The 11,051-nt window shown below is 53.8% G+C and overlaps 1 protein-coding gene across 5 annotated transcripts in view; it reads right to left on the bottom strand.

The window, feature by feature from the left end:
- Nucleotides 1–11,051, bottom strand: part of SMG7 (SMG7 nonsense mediated mRNA decay factor) — a 121,734-nt gene that overhangs the window by 25,793 nt on the left and 84,890 nt on the right. For 2 of the 5 annotated variants that reach the window (XM_075320613.1, XM_075320615.1), the window contains exons 18-20: nucleotides 4,426–4,575; nucleotides 688–768; nucleotides 445–589 (exon numbers count right to left, since the gene is read on the bottom strand). In XM_075320613.1, coding sequence (XP_075176728.1) covers nucleotides 445–589; nucleotides 688–768; nucleotides 4,426–4,575 — 376 coding nt within the window. The remainder of the gene's footprint in view (nucleotides 1–444; nucleotides 590–687; nucleotides 769–4,425; nucleotides 4,576–11,051) is intronic. The other 3 variants (XM_075320614.1, XM_075320616.1, XM_075320617.1) reach the window with 3 other exon arrangements.

Here is an 11,051-nt window from a genome sequence, read left to right as displayed (position 1 = left end):
GGCCACACTGTGCTGGGGGCCACACTGTGCTGGGGGCCACACTGTGCTGGGGGCCACACTGTGCTGGGGGCCACACTGTGCTGGGGGCCACACTGTGCTGGGGGCCACACTGTGCTGGGGGCCACACTGTGCTGGGGGCCACACTGTGCTGGGGGCCACACTGTGCTGGGGGCCACACTGTGCTGGGGGCCACACTGTGCTGGGGGCCACACTGTGCTGGGGGCCACACTGTGCTGGGGGCCACACTGTGCTGGGGGCCACACTGTGCTGGGGGCCACACTGTGCTGGGGGCCACACTGTGCTGGGGGCCGCCGTCATGTCTCGGTCATTCCCAGCCAGTGATGATCTCCACACTCCGCGAGTGCAGGTAAATGCCAGAGCTTGAAAATCCCTTTATAAAGGTATAAATGTTCCGATGTGTCCAATCACAATGCTGCTCCTTACCTGAGCTTGCTGGGAGGGATGGAGACCAGGGTTTACCCTCAAACAGAGAGTACAGGGAGGTCTCCTGCGTTCCGATGGGGGGACACACGTCGGACTTTGTGCCGCTGTACACATCATTAAAGACGCTGTTACTGGGGAACCTTTCCTGTAAAATACAGAATGTAGCATTAGAGAGCAGAAGCCATCCAGACATCGCACGAGCCCGGCCTCCGGTGCACGCCGCCGCTCTGCCCTCGCCCTTACCTGGCTCAGGGCAAATCCAGAGAGCGAGAGGAAAGAGGGCGGCTGGGAGATCAGCTCAGATGGCTTCTCCAGAAGAGACTTCTCCAAAAGAAAGACAGACAATTTACTCTCAGACCCATCCCCCAATGCAAGGCGCTGTCTGCTGCCAACATGTCCCTCTGAGGCAGGAACGGCCACGTAAAGGGCACCGGTCACTTTCCATAAATAGCTCAGGTGTTTACCTGGTGTAAATGCCCCGGTTCTCAGGAATCTGGCGTTGCATATTTTTGGTTCCTGCACCCCTGCGTTCTGGAAATATGGGCATCTCTTCCATATATGTAAATTAGTCTTTTTAGAAAACTGGGCGTGGTCCTGGTGAAGAATCCCAGATAGAAGCGTTGCAGGCCACACCCACCTGGTGTATGAGGGAAGGGCCATATCTCAGGAACGCAGAGGCACTAAAGCTCCGCAGATTCCGGAGGCCAGCAGCATTTACACCAGATAAAAGCTTGCACATCTTCATATAATACATTTATGGAGGGCGCGTTCCATATCTGCGCATACACAGATTACAGCTTCTAATCCCATAATCTAAGTGGTAAGAATGACGCGGGCTTCCTTACAACAACCCATACATATATTACAATGGCTTATTATAAAGGGGTGCTCTGGCTTACAGGACGCACGTCACTGCCACCGCACGGATTTCAGTGGAAGCCTTTGCAATGCTCTAGTTGTCCTGCGGAGGCGCTGCTTGGCAAATCCTCAATAGTTGATTGCTGGGAATGAGCCTCCCAGGGGTGAGCGGCTTTTAGGAGGACTCCTCCAATAAAACCGTCTACAGCAGACCACCGCTTTACAGCATCTGCCCATCTGTAGACGTTACCACGAATCCACAGGACCGGCAGCAACAACTGCAGGTACCGCCCTCACACCAGAGAAAGGAGCGCGCAACTGCCCCACCAGACGAAGCGGCCGGACATGTGACCTGCTGCATTCACTTCTATGGGATGACGGTAAAGTCCCATAGACGATGGAGCGGTGGTGCATACGTCTGGTCACCGCTGCATTCAAGCAGGGATCCTTACAACCAAGATCTCAGGATCGCCGGGGTATCCAAAAGGGTCAGCGCCCCAATAATCATCAAGTTGTCACCTACTCAATGGCTAGGTGGTAACATCTTACAAAGAGGATCTAAGGTTGCGTGCCCACGATCAATGTTTGCAGCGTTTTGGATGCGGCAGGTTTTCGCAGCGTTGTAGAGTACAAGCGCAGTGGATGGGATTCTAGAAAGCTCATGGCCATTGTGCGCGTGGCTTCTTCTGAGCCGCAGCAAGTCACTCCTTTGCTGCGGGGTCGCAAGCATTCTCTGCAGGGAGAAAACAAGCGAGAGACCGCAGCACCCGAACCCTGATCGTGGGTACAGTCAGCGGTGTCTCCTGCGGAGGAGACTCGCGGCCTGCAGGTCAGGACTCGCCGCGTCCAGGAAGCAGCGGGTCCTGATCGTGCGTACAGTCAGCTGCGGTCTCCTGCGGAGGAGACTCGCGGCCTGCAGGTCAGGACTCGCCGCGTCCAGGAAGCAGCGGGTACTGATCGTGCGTACAGTCAGCTGCGGTCTCCTGCGGAGGAGACTCGCGGCCTGCAGGTCAGGACACACCGCATCCAGGAAGCAGCGGGTCCTGATCGTGCATACAGTCAGCTGCGGTCTCCTGCGGAGGAGACTCGCGGCCTGCAGGTCAGGACTCGCCGCGTCCAGGAAGCAGCGGGTCCTGATCGTGCATACAGTCAGCTGCGGTCTCCTGCAGAGGAGGCTCGCGGCCTGCAGGTCAGGACACACCGCATCCAGGAAGCAGCGGGTCCTGATCGTGCGTACAGTCAGCTGCGGTCTCCTGCGGAGGAGACTCGCGGCCTGCAGGTCAGGACACACCGCATCCAGGAAGCAGCGGGTCCTGATCGTGGGTACAGTCAGCGGTGTCTCCTGCGGAGGAGACTCGCGGCCTGCAGGTCAGGACTCGCCGCGTCCAGGAAGCAGCGGGTCCTGATCGTGCGTACAGTCAGCTGCGGTCTCCTGCGGAGGAGACTCGCGGCCTGCAGGTCAGGACTCGCCGCGTCCAGGAAGCAGCGGGTCCTGATCGTGCATACAGTCAGCTGCGGTCTCCTGCAGAGGAGGCTCGCGGCCTGCAGGTCAGGACACACCGCATCCAGGAAGCAGCGGGTCCTGATCGTGCGTACAGTCAGCTGCGGTCTCCTGCGGAGGAGACTCGCGGCCTGCAGGTCAGGACACACCGCATCCAGGAAGCAGCGGGTCCTGATCGTGGGTACAGTCAGCGGTGTCTCCTGCGGAGGAGACTCGCGGCCTGCAGGTCAGGACACACCGCATCCAGGAAGCAGCGGGTCCTGATCGTGCGTACAGTCAGCTGCGGTCTCCTGCGGAGGAGACTCGCGGCCTGCAGGTCAGGACTCGCCGCGTCCAGGAAGCAGCGGGTCCTGATCATGCGTACAGTCAGCTGCGGTCTCCTGCGGAGGAGACTCGCGGCCTGCAGGTCAGTACTTGCCGCGTCCAGGAAGCAGCGGGTCCTGATCGTGGGCACATACCCTAACCCTTTAAAATCCGTTGTCATGTGGAGCCCATTCCCCAGTCTGAAAATCATTAAGGCTATGTGCGCACTAGAAAGTGCCTTTTTCTTAAGAATAATAATCCAGACCCTCTGACAGAATCCCGCACCAGCAGTAAAAACCGCACATGCGTTTTTACAGCAAATTTTCCGCAAGTTGGTCCCCGTGGATTATTACCATTATCTATGGCAAAAACCGCAGGTACCTGCGGAAAAGAAGTGACATGCACATTAAGGCTATGTGCCCACGGGAGCTTGCATCTGCGGATTTTGCCGCGGAAAACCTGGGGATTTTTTCTGGATTTTCCAGATAAATCCGCAGGTTTTAGCATGCACAGTCACTCCCCATGTTATCCTATGGGACATGGGGAGTGCTGTGTCCACGCTGCGGAAAGTGCGGCTGCTGACCATGCTGCGGATGACCGCATCCGCAGGTATAATTGCATGTCAATTATTCATGCGGAATTACCTGCGGATGTCCCGGCACTCCGCTATGGAGATAAGAGGCCGGGACGTCCGCAGGTAAGCCGCATGAATCTACGCATGTTTCCTGCAGCTATTCCGCTGTAATCTAGCAGCTAAAAAAAGCTGCGGACGCCGGCGGGCAGCTGCTGGAAACATGCGCTCGTACCTGCAGATACATCCGCAGGTACGAGCGCCCGTGGGCACAGCCTTATCCCGCAGCGGAAAATCTGCAAGTATAAAAAAAAAATGCAGTGTGCGCACAGCATTTTTTAAAACCCATAGGTTTTGCTGGGGAATGACTGCAGCAATGTTAGACACATTTTATGCAGCAAACCTGCGGCAAAATCGGCGGTAAATCTGCAGAGTGCGCACAGGGCCTAAAGTGCGGCTCTAGTAACTCATCTCAGTTTAGCTTGGACTTTTCGGATTAATTTGGGGTGACTGATACCACCCCCCAACGCTGCACACTGCATGTATCTGGTGGCCACTGCATTGCTCTACACGTCCCTGCATTTACAGGATCAGCTTCACAAGTGGAAGGACATTATAGAAACCACAAAAGACAAACATCAGCGCAGAGAGAGTTAATAAAGCATAAACCAGCAAGAAAAGAAATGTAAGCATTAAGATACCAAGTCTGCAAGCGCAGAAGCCGGGAGAAGCGCAGCACAATACATACAAAGAGGCTTCGTCCGGGGAGCGAGGCCAGGGGGCCGAGCAGAGCCGGGTACAGATCCGGAGGAGGGGAGAAGGCCAGCTCGTCCTCCTCCTCTAGAGCAGCCAGGCTCTTTAGCAGGTCCGGAGGAAGGAGAGGGGAACGCTTGGGCTCCTAGTATAAGAGACAGGCGGAAACAGAGGGGAAGGAGGAAAGAAAAAGCAGAAAATAAGATGCAGACGAGAGAAGAGGTTATAGAAAGTATATAGAAGAGAATACAAAAGAGTACAACGCAAGATTCTGCACCAACATTGCACCACGGCTATGTCCGAAAAGAAGCCGACGCCCCCCTTCATACCCCAACGTGTCCCAATGAACAGTGAGGCGACTGCAATAGACTGATAGGAAATGGACCACAGGATCCGACTACACTGGGTTTATTTGTAGTCTGTTACCATGGAGACACAGTTCAGAGGAAGTGTCCATGAAAATGGTGGATTTGTTTTGCAGACCTACTGCAAAGATGCTTATGTTTTCTACTTATACTGAGTGCAGCTGCTAATTCTTTCACCCATGTGGCCGTACATGTATTTCATCCGCAGGATGTAGGCATACGGGGGAGGGGGGGGTGCTGGACTGTGATACCTGGCATTAATAGACCCCTTACTGAGCGCCTATCGGCCCCGCAGCCATGTGATGGGGTCAGTGTTCATCAGCCGGAGGCCTGTGCCGCCAACACCTGAAAACTCTAACGGATGGACTTCATAGGAGATCGCAGTCATCACTACCAGAGTATCGGTACTATAGTACAAGAAACTGAAGGCCGAAAGACAAAAGTTATATTAAAATTATACATTTGCCTCAACCACTGACATCTCCACATATCCATAAAAACAATGAAAATATAAAAAATCAATAACCCAAATAGTAAAAAAAACCTGCAGAAAACACCTGAAGCAGAATTGTCCCATTTTGCGCAACAGCTCCTTACCCAGGATGCAATAAAAAAAATGAAAAAATATGCATACTCCAAACTGATAGCAAGGAAGAGGTCCGCTCGACGTGACAAACAAATCTCGGAATACTTAAAACCAGTAAAATCTAAAAAGAAGGGAATTTTGTTACTTACCGTAAATTCCTTTTCTTCTAGCTCCTATTGGGAGACCCAGACGATTGGGTGTATAGCACTGCCTCCGGAGGCCACACAAAGCAATTACACTAAAAAGTGTAAGGCCCCTCCCCTTCTGGCTATACACCCCCAGTGGGATCACTGGCTCACCAGTTTTAGTGCAAAAGCAAGAAGGAGGAAAGCCAATAACTGGTTTAAACAAATTCACTCCGAAGTAACATCGGAGAACTGAAAACCGTTCAACATGAACAACATGTGTACCCGAAAAACCACCAAAAATCCCGAAGGACAACAGGGCGGGTGCTGGGTCTCCCAATAGGAGCTAGAAGAAAAGGAATTTACGGTAAGTAACAAAATTCCCTTCTTCTTCGGCGCTCCATTGGGAGACCCAGACGATTGGGACGTCCAAAAGCTGTCCCTGGGTGGGTAAAGAAATACCTCATGTTAGAGCTGCAAAGACAGCCCTCCCCTACGGGGAGGCAACTGCCGCCTGCAGGACTCTTCTACCTAGGCTGGCGTCCGCCGAAGCATAGGTATGCACCTGATAATGTTTGGTGAAAGTGTGCAGACTCGACCAGGTAGCTGCTTGGCACACCTGTTGAGCCGTAGCCTGGTGTCGTAATGCCCAGGACGCACCCACGGCTCTGGTAGAATGGGCCTTCAGCCCTGATGGAACCGGAAGCCCCGCAGAACGGTAGGCTTCAAGAATTGGTTCTTTGATCCATCGAGCCAGGGTGGCTTTGGAAGCCTGCGACCCTTTGCGCTTACCAGCGACAAGGACAAAGAGTGCATCCGAGCGGCGCAGGGGCGCCGTGCGGGAAGAAGGGAATTTTGTTACTTACCGTAAATTCCTTTTCTTCTAGCTCTTATTGGGAGACCCAGACGATTGGGTGTATAGCACTGCCTCCGGAGGCCACACAAAGCAATTACACTAAAAAGTGTAAGGCCCCTCCCCTTCTGGCTATACACCCCCAGTGGGATCACTGGCTCACCAGTTTTAGTGCAAAAGCAAGAAGGAGGAAAGCCAATAACTGGTTTAAACAAATTCTCTCCGAGTAACATCGGAGAACTGAAAACCGTTCAACATGAACAACATGTGTACCCGCAAACAAACCAACAATCCCGAAGGACAACAGGGCGGGTGCTGGGTCTCCCAATAAGAGCTAGAAGAAAAGGAATTTACGGTAAGTAACAAAATTCCCTTCTTCTTCGGCGCTCTATTGGGAGACCCAGACGATTGGGACGTCCAAAAGCTGTCCCTGGGTGGGTAAAGAAATACCTCATGTTAGAGCTGCAAGACAGCCCTCCCCTACGGGGGTGTCACTGCCGCCTGCAGGACTCTTCTACCTAAGCTGGCGTCCGCCGAAGCATAGGTATGCACCTGATAATGTTTGGTGAAAGTGTGCAGACTCGACCAGGTAGCTGCCTGACACACCTGTTGAGCCGTAGCCTGGTGCCGTAATGCCCAGGACGCACCCACGGCTCTGGTAGAATGGGCTTTCAGCCCTGATGGAACCGGAAGCCCAGTAGAACGGTAGGCTTCAAGGATTGGTTCCTTGATCCATTGAGCCAGGGTGGATGTTGCAGCCTGCGATCCCTTGCGCTGACCAGTGACAAGGACAAAGAGTGCATCCGAGCGGCGCAGGAGCGCCGTGCGGGAATGTAGATTCTGGGTGCTCTACACCAGATCCAACAATGCAAAGCCATTACATATCGATGAAATGGATAAAAGGAAGGTAAGGAGATATCCTGATTGTGATAAAAAGGGGATACCACCTTAGGGAGAAACTCTGGGATCGGACGCAGCTCTACCTTATCTTGGTGAACACCAGGAAGGGAGCTCTGGATGACCGCGCTGCTAGTTCTGACACTCTCCGAAGAGACGTGACCGCTACCAGAAAGGCCACTTTCTGTGAAAGTCGAGAAAGTGAAAACAACCCTCAGAGGCTCGAAGGGCGGCTCCTAGAGAGCAATTAATACCCTGTGCAGATCCCATGGGTCTGACGGCCTCTTGTACGGAGGGACAATGTGATAACCCCCCTGCAGGAACGTGCGTACCTGAGGAAGTCGTACTAGGCGCTTCTGAAAGAATACCGACAGCGCTGCGACTTGTCCTTTAAGGGAGCCGAGCGACAAACCTTTTCCCAATCCAGATGCAGGAAGGGGGGAAAAAGGAGACAATGCAAATGGCCAGGGAGACACTCCCTAAGCAGAGCACCAAGATAAGAATAACTTCCACTTCTTGTGGGAGATTTTGGCAGACGTCGGCTTCCTAGCCCGTCTCATGGTGGCAATGACGTCTTGAGATAATCCTGAAGACGCTAGGATCTCGGACTCTATGGCCACACAGTCCGGATCAGGGCCGTAGAATTCAGTGGAAAGAACGGCCCTTGGGACAGTAAGTCTGGCCGGTCTGAGAGTGCCCACGGTTGGCCGACCGTGAGATGCCACAGATCCGGGACCACGACCTCCTCGGTCAGTCTGGGACGACGAGGATGGCGCGGCGGCAAGCGGAGCTGAGCTTGCGTAGCACTCTGGGCAACAGTGCCAGAGTAGGAAACACATGGGGTAGCTGGAACTGCGACCAATCCTGAACTAGGGCGCCTGCCGCCAGAGCTCTTTGCTCGTGAGACCGCGCCATGAAAATCGGGACCTTGTTGTTGTGCCGAGACGCCATTAGGTCGACGTCCGGCATCCTCCAGCGGCTACAGATTTCCTGACACCATACTGGGTGCAGAGGCCATTCCCCTGCGTCCATGCCCAGGCGACTGAGGAAGTCTGCTTCCCAATTTTCTACGCCCAGGATGTGAACTGCGGATATGGTGGATGCTCTGTCCCCCACCCACATCAGAATCCGCCGGATTGCCTGGTAGGCTTGGCGATGCGTGTTCCGCCTTGGTGGGCGATGTCTGCCACCGCTGTGGAATTGTCCGACTGAATTCGGATCTGTTTTCCTTCCAGCCACTGCTGGAAGGCTTGCAGGGCAAGATACACTGCCCAGATTTCCAGAACATTGATCTGAAGGATGGACTCCTCTGGAGAGAGTCCTTGACCGTCTGAGAAGGGAAACGTTCCTTTCTAGGGACGTCGACTCCCCAACCCATTGGCAAAGCATGTCCCATTGAAGTGGACGCAGTGAAACTGCGCGAAAGTGACTGCCTCTGCATGAGGCGTCTTAAGGGGTGTGACTGGCCTTGAAGGAGAGACTGCACCCCCGTCTGTAGTGAACGCTGCTTGTCCAGCGGAAGCTTCACTATCGCTGAGGGAGTGTGAAACTCCATGCCCAGATATGTCAGCGATTGGGTCGGTGCCCGATGTAACCTTGAAAAGTTGATGATCCACCCGAAACTCTGGAGAGTCTCCAGCGCCACGTTCAGGCTGTGTCGGCATGCCTCTTGAGAGGGTGCCTTGACAAGTGGATCGTCCAGTAAGGATCACAGAGTGACCCTGAGAGTGCAGGACTGCTCCCACTGCTGCCCTGAACTTGGTGAAAACCCGTAGGGCTGTCGCCAGACCGAAGGGCAGGGCTACGCACTGAAGATGCTCGTCTTCAATAACGAAACGTAGCAAACGCTGGTGCTCTGGAGCAATCGGCACGAGGAGATAAGCATCCTGAAGTCTATTGATGCTAGGAAAATCTCCTTGAGACATTGAGGCAATGACGGAGCGGAGGGTTACATCCGGAACCGCCTGGCCTTCACGTGCTTGGTGAGCAGTTTTAGGTCCAGAACGGAACGGAAAAAGCCACCCTTTTTTGGCACCCCAATAAGATTGGAGGAAAAAACCGTGTCTTGTTCCTGAAGAGGAACAGGGATTACCACTCCTTCTGCCTGCAGAAGAGCATCGGCTCGGTGGGGGGGGGGGGGGGGGGGAGTTCTGAAGAATCGAGCCGGAGGACGAGAACAGAGCTCTATCCTGTACACGTGAGACACAATGTCTCTCACCCACCGGTCTGTGACCTGTGGCAGCTAAATGTACCCAGAAGCGGGAGATTCTGCCACCAACCGCGGATGCGGGGAGAGAGAGCTGAAATACATGAGGAGAGCACCTTGGTAGCGGTTCCTCCTGCTGCCTTCCTTGGGCGTGAATGAGCCCGGCCGGAATCTGAGCCCCTCTGAGCCTTTTGAGCCCTTTTAGACGAGTACAATTGGGACTTGCCCGAGCCTGGGAAGGACCAACCTCGACTGTCCCCCCAGGACAGCATTACTAGGGTAAGTCGCAATGCAGACATTGCGAGGTTAAGGACACCACCTGCGGCACAGATGTACATGTGCTCAAGACCAGCTGCGCAAGACCAGCTGAAATAGGTTAGGGTGCCCATACGGCTGCGAATGCCGGAGCAACCGACACGCTGATAGCTTCACAGACAGATTTCAACCAGAGGTCCATCTGTCTGTCAATGGCATCTTTAAGTGAATTCCCATCTCCACTGCAACTATGGATCTAGCCGCAAGCCTGGAGATTGGGGGATCCACCTTTGGACCCTGGGTCCAGGGCTGTACCACATCAGGGTAAAGGGATAACGTGAATCCTTAATACGTTTGGAGAAACGCTTATCTGGTAAGCGTGGTGTTTCTGAACTGCTTCTCTGAAGTCAGCGTGGTCAGAAAAAGTACTCAATCTACGCATGAGATACTGAAAAGGGATCTCTCCTGCTGTGAAGCTGACTCCTCCGCTGGGGGAGCTGAGGGAGAAATATCCAACATTCCATTGATGGACGCTATAAGATCATTCACTATGGCGTCCCCATCCGGTGTATCCGGATTGAGAGCGGTGTCAGGACCAAAGCCCTGATCAGCTACGTCTGCCTCATCATACAGAGTCGTCCTGCTGGGACCTTGACCAGTGATGAAGCCGACTGTCGTACCCAGCGAGCTAGCTTAGGCTGTCTGGGACTGCCGTCCGTGTCAGAGCCTTCACCCTGGAATGCCTGGGACCCCCCCGGAGCACTGAGTACGTTCCAAATGAGGGTGGCCAGGGAGCATTAATCAAGATTGCCCATGGCCTGTCTGGAGTGCAAAGTCTCCATCCCATGACAATCTCCGTCCCTGTCCCTGGACAGGGTTCACAGGTGGTTTCTTTGGCCACCTCTAGTAGAGACCCCGGCTGACCAAGTGCTACAGGGGAGCATTGCACACAATGGGGGTCAGTGAAACCTGCCGGTGGAACAGTATCTGCAAGAAAAGCAGCATAGAAAGCCTGTGTTGCTTTTTTGCTGCTGTATTCTAACCATCTATGCAATGTACAACATACAAGCATAAACACTTCAGCACATGCAATACAAGCAGCATAGAAAGCCTGTGCCTTGGCACCCTTGCTTTTTTGCTGCTGTTGCCCAGCCATCTAGGAGAATATAGCCAAGAGTAGCGACCGTACAGTGCAATGTATAGCATACAAGCATAAGTACAAATGAACACTTCAGCACATGCAAGACAAGCAGCATAGAAAGCCTGTGCCTTGGCACCCTTGCTTTTTTGCTGCTGTAGACTAGCCATCTAGGAGAATATAGCCCAGAGTAGCG

This window comes from Anomaloglossus baeobatrachus, chromosome 8, assembly GCF_048569485.1.
Source record: "Anomaloglossus baeobatrachus isolate aAnoBae1 chromosome 8, aAnoBae1.hap1, whole genome shotgun sequence".
NCBI classification, from domain to species: domain Eukaryota; kingdom Metazoa; phylum Chordata; class Amphibia; order Anura; family Aromobatidae; genus Anomaloglossus; species Anomaloglossus baeobatrachus.
The sequence above is the reverse complement of the archived record's forward strand: the minus strand, read 5'-3'. Positions and strand labels throughout refer to the sequence as shown.